Source organism: Stegostoma tigrinum, chromosome 5 (assembly GCF_030684315.1).
Source record: "Stegostoma tigrinum isolate sSteTig4 chromosome 5, sSteTig4.hap1, whole genome shotgun sequence".
Lineage (NCBI taxonomy): Eukaryota > Metazoa > Chordata > Chondrichthyes > Orectolobiformes > Stegostomatidae > Stegostoma > Stegostoma tigrinum.
In genome coordinates, this window is record NC_081358.1 from 8,136,726 (window position 1) to 8,151,088 (window position 14,363).

Below are 14,363 nucleotides of genomic sequence, written 5' to 3' on the forward strand. Positions count from 1 at the left end.
ACAGTTAAGATTACTTCCAATTCATTATGACTATAGCTTCTGGTTATAAAATCTTAACATTACTGATGAGGGAAATCAAGAGTCGCTTATTCCACATTTAAAAAGTGGAAATCTGGAATTTCTTTCCCCAAGTTTTTAAGATTGAGATTGAGAGACTGCGATCCAAGTTATCAAGAGATATAGAGCAATGGTGGGCAAACTAAATGGAGATAGAATTCAAGATAATAAAATGTGAGGCTGGATGAACACAGCAGGCCAAGCAGCATCTCAGGAGCACAAAAGCTGACATTTCGGGCCTAGACCCTTCATCAGAGAGGGGGATGGGGTGAGGGTTCTGGAATAAATAGGGAGAGAGGGGGAGGCGGACTGAAGATGGAGAGAAAAGAAGATAGGTGGAGAGAGTATAGGTGGGGAGATGGGAGGGGATAGGTCAGTCCAGGGAAGACGGACAGGTCAAGGAGGTGGGATGAGGTTAGTAGGTAGATGGGGGTGTGGCTTGGGGTGGGAGGAAGGGATGGGTGAGAGCAAGAACAGGGTAGGGAGGCAGAGACAGGTTGGACTGGTTTTGGGATGCAGTGGGTGGAGGGGAAGAGCTGGGCTGGTTGTGTGGTACAGTGGGGGGAGGGGACGAACTGGGCTGGTTGAGGGCTGCGGTGGGGGAAGGGGAGATTTTGAAACTGGTGAAGTCCACATTGATACCATTAGGCTGCAGGGTTCCCAGGCGGAATATGAGTTGCTGTTCCTGCAACCTTCGGGTGGCATCATTGTGGCACTGCAGGAGGCCCACGATGGACATGTCATCTAAAGAATGGGAGGGGGGAGTGGAAATGGTTTGCGACTGGGAGGTGCAGTTGATTACTGCGAACTGAGCGGAGGTGTTCTGCAAAGCGGTCCCCAAGCCTCTGCTTGGTTTCCCCAATGTAGAGAAAGCCACACCGGGTACAGTGGATGCAGTATACCACATTGGCAGATGTGCAGGTGAACCTCTGCTTAATGTGGAATGTCATCTTGGGGCCTAGGATACGGGTGAGGGAGGAGGTGTGGGGGCAAGTGTAGCATTTCCTGCGGTTGCAGGGGAAGGTGCCGGGTGTGGTGGGGTTGGAGGGCAGTGTGGAGCGAACAAGGGAGTCACGGAGAGAGTGGTCTCTCCGGAAAGCAGACAGGGGTGGGGATGGAAAAATGTCTTGGGTGGTGGGGTCGGATTGTAGATGGCTGAAGTGTCGGAGGATGATGCGTTGTATCCGGAGGTTGGTGGGGTGGTGTGTGAGAACGAGGGGGATCCTCTTTGGGCGGTTGTGGCGGGGGTGGGGTGTGAGGGATGTGTTGCGGGAAACGCGGGAGACGCGGTCAAGGGCGTTCTCGATCACTGTGGGGGGAAAGTTGCGGTCCTTGAAGAACTTGGACATCTGGGATGTGCGGGAGTGGAATGTCTTATCGTGGGAGCAGATGCGGAGGAATTGGGAATAGGGATCGGAATTTTTGCAGGAGGGTGGGTGGGAGGAGGTGTATTCTAGGTAGCTGTGGGAGTCAGTGGGCTTGAAATGGACATCAGTTACAAGCTGGTTGCCTGAGATGGAGACTGAGAGGTCCAGCAAGGTGAGGGATGTGCTGGAGATGGCCCTGGTGAACTGAAGGTTGGGGTGGAAGGTGTTGGTGAAGTGGATGAACTGTTCGAGCTCCTCTGGGGAGCAAGAGGTGGCGCCGATACAGTCATCAATGTACCGGAGGAAGAGGTGGGGTTTGGGGCCTGTGTAGGTGCGGAAGAGGGACTGTTCCACGTAACGGAGAAAGAGATCAGCACTTGTCTAAGCGAATGATTACTGCAAGCTCGAGAGGCAAAACAGCCATCTTCTCCTCCTCTGGGTAAGATTTCAGTACTCATTTTCAGTCTTTTTCTTTATTCATTCATTGGAAGAGGGTGTTGCTGGCCAGGCAGCATTTATTGCCCATCCCTACTTGCCTAGATGGCAGTTAAGAGTCAACCACATTGTTGTGGGTCCAGAATCACATGTAGGCCAGAGCAGGTGAGGGTGGCAGTTTCCTTCCCTAAAGGTCACTGGTGAACCAGATGGGTTTTTCAACAATTGACAATGGATTAATGTTATCATTAGATTCTTAATTCGAGATATGTATTGAGTTAAAATTCCACCATCTGCCATGGTGGAATTCAAACCCGGGTCCCCATAACATGATCTCGGTCTCTGGATTAATAGTCCAGTGACAATACCACTCGGCCAACACCTTCCCTATACTGATCTGATTTCATATAATGCAAATTCACTTACCCGCTAAAAAGAAAAATGCAGTTTCACATTTAAAATATCACTACATCTTTCAAATGTTGATTTACTTACAAATGATACGAGGGATAAAGAAAATCAACAACTTTGAACTTTTCCAGCTTATGCCTATTTTTCTATGATCACTTTAAACAGAAACAAGGTAACATAACAAGGACTGAGTCAAGTGAAAGAGAATCAAGAACAAAACTGAAGGGGAGACATAGGAAAACAAGGACAGATGGGTAATGTAAACCCTGAATGACAAAATAAAGTCCACAGGAGATGTACAGCAAGAAAAAGAATGAATGGCAAATTTAAAATCAGACAGAGACAATTAACAATGTAACTATAAATAAATAAACAAAACTAAAGGTTTTGGGCTCATGAGTAACATTAGCAGGAATAAAGATTTTTAAAATCTTATTTTAAGTATAAGAATTGTTAATTTTTTTAATATTCTCGCTTTGAGCACCAGAGGGCAGTAAAAGCAATATTTTAACTTCTGCAATTTTGAGACACAGAAAACTACCGCAGTTCTTCAAAAACTTTCATAAATATTACAAGCATCCTTTTTGAAATAGCTTCATTCAAATCTAGAAACACCCTAGTATGGCAGGTCAGCAAAGCAGAAAGGAATATCAAGGAGAGGTAGAAAGTGAATTTATATCACAGAATCTATGTCGTTGGCCCCTGATTTCAGCTTGTCCTCAAAATCAAATTTCAAGACACTACTTTCTACCCAGAGATAGGTAAAGTCTAAAAGCCAAAGCAAAAGCAAATTTGAAGCACGTCAGTCTTTAATCCTCATTTCTCTCAAACTACCATCTTGGCCAGAAAATGGCTTGAAGACGTTTTTTTTGACAGTGAAGAATTTCCTTTACAACATTCACATGCGTAGACACTAATATGGGACATGGAGTCCACTTACATCTCAATGAAGTCATCAATCCTTCTGAATAAATCCATGTAACTTCCAGTCATCAGCATAAATTATTGAATAGAAAGCAGCAGCAGGAACAAGAAAATTGCCTGCTCCTTAACAGCTGTGGGCCAATGATGCTAAGTTAAAAACCTGATCAAGGTCACTAGCTTGTCAAAGACCAAGGACCAAAGTGACGCAATATTGATTGGATGACTCAGGGTAAAAGCAAGAGATGCCTTTCCCTTGAGTGTCATTAAGGACCTCTGGAGAAATAAAGATTTGTTATCCTCAAAAAACAACATTGGGGATTTGCAGCATCAACATTCTGTAAACATGAAGATGAGATGTTTGCGACATGGTGATAACTTTGTCTATCTGAAGAACATTCTCCTTAACAGTGGTCTGCCTAACTGGATTCGAGAAGAAACGGAGACACATATCAAATTCAACATACATTCCAGCAACAGCTGACAACAAAGCAGCATGTTATTTTGATTTTAACACAGATGAGCAGAGTTACTGTTCATTGGTAACTGAAAATTTCTTATATGGATTAAGATTATAAATTTGTTTTCCCCAATCCACCATTTTGGCTGTTTGGAATTCTGATGAACTTCATAAATATCACTACGCTGTGTATTTTCAGTATCTTATCTTTTAATAATATTTTTATAATGTGTTCAAGTTCTTACCAAGACAGATTCATAATTCATAACAGATGAGCGAAAAAATAAAAAAACAAATTGGAAGCTTGGCTCATGATCTCCCTCCTCTAGGAAGGATGTTGTGAAACTTGAAAGGGTTCAGAAAAGATTTACTAAGATGTTGCCAGGGTTGGAGGGTTTGAGTTATAGGGAGAGGCTGAGTAGGCTGGGGTGGAGGCTGAAGGACGACCTATTGGAGGTTTATAAAATCATGAGGGGCATGGATAGGGTAAATAAACCCTTTACCAAGGGTGGTGGAGACCAAAACTAGAGGGTACAAATTTAAGGCGAGAAGGGAAAGATTAGAAAAGAAGAGATCTAAGGGGCAACCTTTTCACGCAAAGGACGGTGCATGTATGGAATGAGCTGCCAGAGGAAGCGGAGGAGGCTGACAAGATGATAACATTTAAAAGGCATCTCAGTCGGTAATATGAATAGGAAGGGTTTAGAGGGATACAGGCCAAATGCTGGCAAATGGGACCACACTTGTGTAGAACATCAGTCAGCATGAACAGGTTCAACCGAAGAGTCTGTTTCTATGCTGTATATCTCGACGACTGCTTTGTACAAACTTACAGCTAAAATAAATAAATATAACACCATAGAAATTTTAAATTTACTAAACCAGAGCTTTAAAAGGCATGTCTTGTTCTGTAAAAGATTGATGCCTAATTTTTACATTATGGCTCCTAGTTTTAGATCTGTCCTACAAGAAACATCTACTCACATCCATCCTGTCAAGTCTCCACAGAATCTTAACAGATTTCAAAAAGACCAACTCTCATTCTTCTAACCTCCAAGGGCCACCAGCCCAACCTGTCCTTACACGATATCCCATTCACTCCAGAAATCTACTTCAAATGTGATCTAACTAAGCCTACGTATTGCATCAACACTTCACTGCTTCATTGCTCTACTTGTTTCGCTTTGCACTAGACACCAACATTACAGCTGCCTTCCTAATAATTTGTCAAATCCAGATGTAAACTTGTTGCAAATTTTATACCATGGTACCCAGATCCTTCTGTACCATCAAGTTCTGCACATATTCCCCAATTAAACAGTAGGTCAGTTCTCTATTCTTTGTGCCAATGTGGATAAGTTGATCTATATTATGACAGAAAAATTGAGTTGAGTACAAGTTCCTGACCTGCCTAGTACTCTGTACTCTTCCTAGTACTCTGTTTTTATTTCAGATTTCCATCATCCATGGCCCTTTGCTGTTTTGGAAAGAAATACAAGGTATTTTCAGGTAGGTTTGTCATGCACAAACGCACAGTGCATTGTTAGTATGGTTGCAGTGTTTCAGATTCAAGATGCCACATGGGATTATGAAATGATACCAAAACAGATGATGTTTGGTTCAAACAAGTGGAGGATTTGAACCTTGATCTTCTTGACAAGCGTTCAGGAAAACGCTTTTAACAAGTATAGAAAGGATTAAGGGAGTAGGATGGTGACAGCATTGACCAAATATAGTTACATCCCTGGAAAGGTTTGTGCTCGAGGATTCAAAGACTGAAGTTATTTAGGTAGACTAAAGGAAAACAGGAATTATGCACTGCAAGCCAAAAGGAAATGAGAAAGACGTAGAGAAGCAAATTTGTAAACCAAGTTCAGAAAGATGGAAAACAAAAAGGACATTGATAGTAGTAACTTCAATTATCCAAAACTGCATCAGGACGAAGGCAACAGATTCAACAGCAACTTTAAAAAGTGAACTGAATAATCATACAATAAAAGAAACTGTGGGTCTAAGTGGGTCAAACTGGATAGCTCCTTCCACAGGCACAATGACCTAAATTGACACCTCTTGTCCTGCACAATTGCAGGATTCCAAGAAAATCAAAATATTGTGGATGCTCGAAATCTGAAACAGACATTGAAAATGCTGAAGAAACACAGGTCTGGCAGCATCTGTGGGAGAGAAAAAGAGTTAATGACTCAATTCCACTCTGGCTCTACTTCAGAAGAAAGAAGTCATTCATAGGCTTGAAACATGATTTCTGTTTCTCTCTCCAAAGATGCTGCTGGACCTGCTGTAATTTTCCAGCATTTTGTGTTGGTTCCAAAATTCCAAGGTTGCACTCCTTCAAGTCCAGGTATTGAAATTAAGGGAATCCCAAAAATATAACCAAGTAACAGTAAAAGATACAAAGGCATTTAAAAAGGTGGAGATGAGCAACTAACTCTAAATCAAATTTATCAAGGGTGAGGAATCGCTCAATACAGAGCCTGAAGACAAGGACAAAACTCATGACGAAGACTGGTGATGAGACAGTCAGTCTAGAAACAAAAGAAGCCACAAATAAAAGCGATGAGACTGCAACAATAACATTTGCATACCTGGTAATACTTAGCTGCTGCTTTCAACCCTTCATCATTTTCAAGATTCTGTTCTGATGCAATTTGGCTGGCAAGAGCTCCAATGTTGAACAAAACACAGGTCTTTTCAAATCCCAAACTTGCAAAGGCTGCAAATCAAATACAAGAAATAAGAACAATACAATAGCTACAATTCCTTAAACATGAATAGTTTTTGGATATTATAGATTCTGATAAATTTTACAAGGAACTAATTTCCGTTTCATCTGTCAAATCTTTTTGTACCAAATACAGTGTCTTAAATGTAACTAACTTAAGAATAAGTAACAGGAATGTTCGCACCCAGTGGTGGCACAAGGATTTCAGTAAAGCACTAAATATTCACACTAAACATATGGGCAATAATTTTGACTTCAATTGTCTAAGATATTGTGTTAGCAAACTTAGCAACACACCAGATGTGCAGACAATGGTTTTCCTAAATACAGACCAACTAGTTTGGGGAAGGTGGCAGTGGCGATGCGACGGTAATTCAGAAGCCCAGGCTAACAATCTAGGGATAATAAAATGTGAGGCTGGATGAATGCAGCAGGCCCAGCAGCATCTCAGGAGCACAAAAGCTGACGTTTCGGGCCTAGACCCTTCATCAGAGAGGGGGATGGGGTGAGGGACATGGGTTTGAATCCTACTGTAGCAACTAGGAAAGTTGAGTTCAATAAAATCAACAATTAAATGGCTGATCAAATAGCAATAACCTAAACACTGTCAAACTGTCATAAAAACCACCTAGTTTACTGATCTTCTTTAGAGAAGGAACTGTCCTGCTCCTACCTGCTTTGGTCCACAGAAGCACAGTTGATTCTTAATTGTCCTCTGAAAAACCACAGTAAACCACTCAGTTGAAAGGCAATTACGGATGGGGAGAAAATGCCAGCCTTGCCAGTGATGTCCACATCCCGTACAAAAATAAAGATAAACTGAGTAATTACTGACCTTTACTTTGAAAATGCAAGAGCAATTAGCCTTCTGAACAAAGGCCTGCTTTATACCTGTGACACTTCATTGCCTTTATGACACAGTCATAACTGGCTAATCTTAAAATGAATGAACAAATTCTTGACTGTATCCTAGCTACAGAACAGACAACTGTATTTGTCAATCAAATCATTCAGTAAAGTCAAAGTCAAACAGTATGGACACAGACCCTTCCGTTAAATAGTCCACGCCAACTGTTTTCCCAAACCAAACTAGTCTTGCTTGGCTGTGTCTCCAACCTTTCCTATTCTTATACTTATTCAAGTGTCTTTTAAAAGTCGTAAATAAACCTGCCTCCACCACTTCCTCTGACTGTTCATTCCACATACTAAAAATAAAATTACTCCTCACAGTCTTTTTTAAAAATCTTTCTCCTCTCACCTGAAAAACATAGCCCCTACTCCCCACATGGTGCATTATCTCCACAGACTGGCAACAAATGTGCACAATGGACACATTATTTCACATAAAGACACTGTAAGAAATGCAAAGATGTGGTCAAGTGCATTTTCGACCACCGAAGAGGTGGGGGGGGGGGAATTGCAGTCCTTGAAATAAGAACAGCATTTAGGATGTTCAGGAGTGGAACTCCCCATCATGGTACCAGATGCAGTGGACTTGACGGATGTGCAGGTGAACCTCTGTCCGATTTTGATATTTTGATGGGAATATTTTGTTTTCAGAAGAATTCTGCATATAATGAAGAATAGCTGAAAATTGATGCACTTAGGTGACTCATTCGTTTGGTTGTACTTTATGTACAGGATTTTAATATCAGGTCTCATTTAGCATTTATATTAGACCCCAGCACTGAAAAGACAGAATTTAACCATGTTCTTGATAATCAATATCATTGCGATTGCTGAATCCTGCACTAATAGCATTCTAAGGGTTACCAACAATAAGAACTGAACTGGACTACCCCCAAAATTATAGATAAAAGCAGTTCACAGGCAACGAAGAGCCTCCTGCTGACCCCAAGTTTGTCCAAATTCTACATGTAGGAAATGAGATAGAATGAGAACAGGCAAGAAGCTCATCTCCATTAACCATAAAGCAGCCAGTTTGATTTGAACCCTGAATACAACATTACTCAATATTTCTACCACCACGGGAGCACAGAAGTAGCAATGTGTACCATTCATGTATGGTACCAGCTCATGGACAGTCCTTCAACAGCATCTTCTAAATGCAAAATCTCTACCATATCCAAGAACAAGGGCAAGAGAAACATGGGAACATGACCAACCATAAGTTCCACTACAAAATGCACACCATCTTGATTCGGAACAACATTCCCACTCCCAGTCTTGTATTTGCTTCTTAAAGTGAAGTCAGAGATTTTCGGTCACTCGAATGATGGTTGTCCACTAACACTATGAAAAGCAAAAGATGCTTTGATCTATTGAAAGCACTAAAGTTTAAGTAGTTATCCTAGGAATAGTTAAGACAATGTCAAATAAAGGTACAAAACATGAAGTGAAGGGAAACAAATAGAATTTAGAAAGAGAAGAACAAAATTCAACATATTATCTTTTAACTTCTACACAGGTAACTAAAATCTGACGAAAACAGACACCAGAACTTGTCAAAGCCTATTTTCGGTGCTGTTGATATTTGTTACCAGTAATTCATACAGCTCATTTATACAGAAACAAAATTCTGCATAAATTGGAAATCCAAAAACAGAACAGAAAATATGGGAAATAACATGTGAGGAGAAAGTAACTTCATCAACATTTCAGAACTGGATAAAATTAGAACTAAAACAGGCTCCAAACAGATAAAGATGCACTGAAGGAAGGGTGGACAAACAAAGGTTTTCAATACAATGGAAAGCAGGAGAAATTAACCAACACAAGGGATGAGAGCACAAGTGAAAAATCACATGGCAGTGGAGCAAGAATTAAAAGATGGCCTCAAATTAAGTATAAATCCGGATGGCAGAATTCTCGACAAGACATTTTACAAAACAAACGGGATCAACATGATGATCACAAATCATTCAATATAACATTCAATCTCTAGAAGCCTGCAAAGCGCTGATTTGAAAAAAAGGTAATATTCCTCAGGCTTAGGTTAAACCTTTTTGCAACAGTGTAGTTAGGCAAGGACAGGAAGCTCAAACTAGAAATTGGAGTTGAACTCAAGTGCGAGGCAATCTGAAGCATGGAGTCACATTTGCAGACTGAACGACAATGGCAGTCTTTCAAGCAGTCACCTAATCAGAGTTTGGCGCCCCGAAACAATACAAAATGTCACTGTGAGCAGGGAACAAAAGATTATTTAAACAACCGTAGGTCCAAGTGCTTCTCTACAGAAGCAAAAACAGGGAGGGGAAAGGGGAAATATTACAAGTAAATAGACAATTTCTGGGGCTTTGGAGCAATGAAATTGAAGCCTATCAGCAGGCAAGAGCGAAAGAAGAGATAGCAAGATACATAGGCAAACAGTGAGAATTTTCAAAAAACAGGGGGATGGAGGAGGAAGAAGAAAAGAGGTGAGTGATTGAATAAAACAGTAAAAACAAATTAAGTGGCAGGTTCAGCTTGGGTTTTTTTTAAAAATAAGATATTGTTCCAGGTAAACCGTGAAATAAGTACTTACAAAGTTTAACAGATCCTCCAAACAGCGACCCTTTATCAAATGCATCTTTCCAGGTGAATGTTAAGCAAAGCTTTTTTGTGATGGGGTGGCGGGGGGGGGGGGGGGGGGGGGGGCAAGAGAAGAAAGAAAAAAAGAAAACAATGTTACAACTTGTCGGGTTTCTTGAAACATCAATTCTAAAAAGGTAAACGTTTCACGGTTTGTACTACACTACTAACTAATAGCCTTTTTGTGAATGAAATTCCAGTGAAGGTGTCCTGCTTGATCAAAGCTAGATGCGTAAATGTTAATGTATAATTTCCTTACTCTTATTACAAGATAGTTGGAAAACAGCTGTGGTCATTGAAACTAAAAGTTATAAAAAGTTACCAAAACAACTGAACTATTTAAAAGCGCTTTTTTGGCCAAGTAGTTTTTTTTTTTAAAATCCAGGTCAACAAATCATATGCCTATTATAAATATTCACACGTAAAAATATGAAAATCAAAATACAAATAAAGCTGTTCATTTTAGATTGACACTCTGAGAAGGACAGAACATTTGATCTGCCAGTGAGCAAAGAGCCAATAAATTTATTGTATCAGTGATAATGGGAACTGCAGATGCTGGAGAATCCAAGATAACAAAGTGCGAAGCTGGATGAACACAGCAGGCCAAGCTTTTGTGCTCCCGAGATGCTGCTTGGCCTGCTGTGTTCATCCAGCTTCACACTTTGTTATCTTAGCCAATAAATTTAAATGTCTACACCAGAAGTACTGGTCATGTACTTAAACTCTGCACCCTAAATGTCACAAAATCCTGAAGGCTAATGTGCTTCTTCAAGAACTGAAATTACCAATATTGGAAATTAAAAAATACTCATTGTGTCCAAATCGCTCCATAGCTGCATTCTTTTCTGCCCATGTAATGCTGTGTGCAGCCCAATAGCCATTCACACCCAGGCCCTTGCACGACCAGAGTTTATGGTGGCCCCTCAGAAAACTGACGCAGCATCAATCATTCGGGTTGTAATATTTGGAATTTGATTACCAAATACCTACATTTTATTCCCTTTTTTCAAAAATTCGCTTTGAAAGGTCACTCTTCAGGCAAGCTTTTATTTCCTAAGACTAGCTGAATTATCATGCTTGATCAGATTAATTTCTGTGAAGCTACTTGCAATAATTTATTAAAAGATTCTGTATAAACTGAGTAGAATGGAGGTCTGCAACCATTTAAAAACCTTATACGGCACAAGAGGAGTAATTCTGGTACTGTTATAAAGGGTGGAAACCTAATGATAGGCATTTCAAAAATGGAGTTGCAAGAAAGAGGAGGTCAGGTTTTGGAGGTGACAACGCATTCAAAGACTACGAATCGGAAAAAGGAATTTGAAACGGATCTATGTTTTACAAAGGCAGAGCAGCCGAGGGCGGATTTTGTTTTCAAGAGAAGTGATGATGGCAGATTCACAAGGGAGGAAGGCAGTATATGAAATGAAAACACCAGTAACCGTATCCACTCCTGAGAAAAACAGGAAGGTACATGGTTAGCAATTTAGCTTAGTCATTTCTTTATTCATTCATGGGATGTGGGCATCACTGACCAGGCAGCATTTATTGCCCATCCCTAATTGCCCCAAGGGCAGTTAAGAGTCAACCACATTGCTGTGGGTCTGAGTCACATGTAGGCCAGACGGGGTAAGGATGGCAGTCTCCTTCCCTCAAGGACATTAGATGGGTTTTTTCATCAATTGGCAATGGATTCATGGGGCCATTAGTTTCTGAATTCCAGATATTCAAGGAGAATTAAGGGAGCAGGATGTGGAGTGTATACCCAAGATGTCGGCGTGAGGAACAACAAGCATAAAGCTGGGTAAGAACCCATATATAGGGTCTCAAGCTAGTCTGAGTGTGGGGGGGAGGGTCCTTTGGGCTTGGAAAAGAGAAGCAGCAAAGGCAGCTGATCAGGCTGTCTCAATCTCAGAAATAAAAAAATCCATAAACACCTCACATTTGTTCTTGGAGGCAACGATGAAAGAAACTATATAGGGTAGCTAAGGCTGACCATTTACTATGAAAATGCCCCTGAGGAACAAGTGATTAGGCAGTATCAGGGTAATACTACAGCGAAAAAGCAATGGTTTTTATGGGGGCCGCAGAATGGAAGTGGAGAAGCGGTTGAGGAAATCATTAGCTGCAGAAGTGTTGCAATGAATGGAAAGCAAAGGTTGCATAGGTGGAATTTCTCCAAAGTTCAGGTCTAAATGCAATGGGGAGATGGTACAGTGGCAATGTTACTAGGTTTGTGATCTCAAGGCCCTAGGGTCATGTTGACGTTGGTTGGCTCACCGAGCTGGTTTGTTGTTCCACAGATGTTTTGTTGCCATGCTTGGTAACATCCTCAGTGCCGCCTCTGATGAAGCGTCAGTGTGTTTTCCCATCTGGTTTTTAAACTCTGGGGTCCATGGGGTGGATTGCCTCACTTCCGGGTTTCCTCCACAGTGGAAGGCATATGGGGTCGAGTTCCATGTGCTTATTAATAATTATTAATAATTATAAATGATAGCCTTATACGGTCTCATCTGTGTGCCACTCTGGATGCACAGCAACACTGCTGAACCATAATTGCTCCAACATTAGAAGTGCGCGTTCCGGGTCCTAAAATTTTAATTCTGTCTGAGGAGTCTGGCTACGGGTTCAATGGCTATTTGCCTATGTAACAATCATAGCACAAAAAAAACAAACAATCACTTTATAACATGCTTTGGAATATCCTGTCTTTTTTTTCTTGGCTTACTTGAGTTCTTCAAAAACTTCCAATTTGGTTGCAAAGGGCTGGATTTTTGTATGTAAACAAGAACATGTTCAGTACTTTCTGTAATTTGCACACAGGAGAGGTCCAGCAACTTGTTCAAGCAAATCAAATAAATTTAAGGGGTTTCAGTTGGATCTTTGAAAAATTTTAACATGTAAAATGGGTTCATGCTGAAACAATTTTGTTTTGAAGCCAAGTCAATTCTGTAAGACATGTGATTTTCAGACTTAAAATGTTTCAATGTATGTCACATAAATGCAATGAACTTTTCTCAAACTACACACAAGAAAGCTTATAAATTGATAATTCAATTTTAAAAACACCATTAGGTCTGTAATACCATTCATACTGAATAATAAATATTATTATATACAATTAACTGGAGAATAATTGATGCAAAAACTAGAAGTCATGCCCAAATTTCCAGCTTTGAACTCAAATTCTTACATGGCAGATGATAACAAAATGTGGAGCTGGATGAACACAGCAGGCCAAGCAGCATCTCAGGAGCACAAAAGCTGACGTTTCAGGCCTAGACCCTTCACCAGAGAGGAGGATGGGGAGAGGGAACTGGAATAAATAGGGAGGGGGAGGCGGATCGAAGATGGAGAGAAAACAAGATAAGTAGAGAGGAGAGCATAGGTGAGAAGGTAGGGAGGGGATAGGTCAGTCCAGGGAAGATGGACAGGTCAAGGTGGTAAGTAGGAAATGGAGGTGTGGCTTGAGGTGGGAGGAAGGGGTGGGTGAGAGGAAGAACAGGTTAGGGAAGCAGAGACAGGCTGGGCTGGATTTGGGATGCAGTGGGGGGAGGAGACAAGCTGGGCTGGTTTTGTGATGCAGTGGGGGAAGGGGAGATTTTGAAGCTTGTGAAGTCTACATTGAGCTGCAGGGTTCCCAAGCAGAATATGAGTTGCTGTTCCTTCAACCTTCGGGTGGCATCATTGTGGCACTGCAGGAGGCCCACGATGGACATGTTGTCTGAGGAATGGGAGGGGGAGTTGAAATGGTTTGCGACTGGGAGGTGCAGTTGTTTGTTCGAACCGAGCGGCGGTGTTCTGCAAAGCGGTCCCCAAGCCTCCTCTTGGGTTCCCCAATGTAGAGGTAGCCACACCGGGTACAGTGGATGCAGTATACCACATTGGCAGATGTGCAGGTGAAGATCTGCTTGATATGGAAGGTCATCTTGGGGCCTGGCATAGGGGTGAGGGAGGAGGCGTGGGGGCAAGTGTAACACTTCCTGTGGTTGCAGGGGAAGGTGCCGGGTGTGGTGGGGTTGGAGGGGAGTGTGGAGCGGACAGGGCAGTCGCGGAGAGAAGGGTCTCTCCGGAAGGCAGACAAGGGTGGGAATGGAAAAATAGCTTGGGTGTTGGGGTCGGATTGTAGGTGGCGCAAGTGTTGGAGGATGATACGCTGTATCCGGAGGTTGGTGGGGTGGTATGTGAGAACAAGGGGGATCCTCTGGGGGCGGTTGTGGTGGGGGCGGGGTGTGAGGGGTGTGTTGTGGGAAATGCAGGAGATGCGGTCAAGGGCGTTCTCTACCACTGCAGGGGAAAGTTGCGGTCCTTGAAGAACTTGGACATCTGGGATGTGCGGGCGTGGAATGCCTCATCCTGGGAGCAGATGCGGTGGAGGCAGAGGAATTGGGAATAGGGGATGGAATTTTTGCAGGACGGTGGGTGGGAGGAGGTACAT

At 41.9% G+C, this 14,363-nt stretch overlaps 1 protein-coding gene across 6 annotated transcripts in view; it reads right to left on the minus strand.

Moving 5' to 3' along the window:
- The window catches only part of pdcd6ip (programmed cell death 6 interacting protein), an 88,925-nt gene that overhangs the window by 48,844 nt on the left and 25,718 nt on the right, over positions 1-14,363 (minus strand). For all 6 annotated transcript variants that reach the window (XM_048530218.2, XM_048530216.2, XM_048530215.2 and 3 more), the window contains exons 3-4: positions 9,876-9,945; positions 6,255-6,382 (exon numbers count right to left, since the gene is read on the minus strand). In XM_048530218.2, the coding sequence (XP_048386175.1) occupies positions 6,255-6,382; positions 9,876-9,945 (198 nt within the window). The remainder of the gene's footprint in view (positions 1-6,254; positions 6,383-9,875; positions 9,946-14,363) is intronic.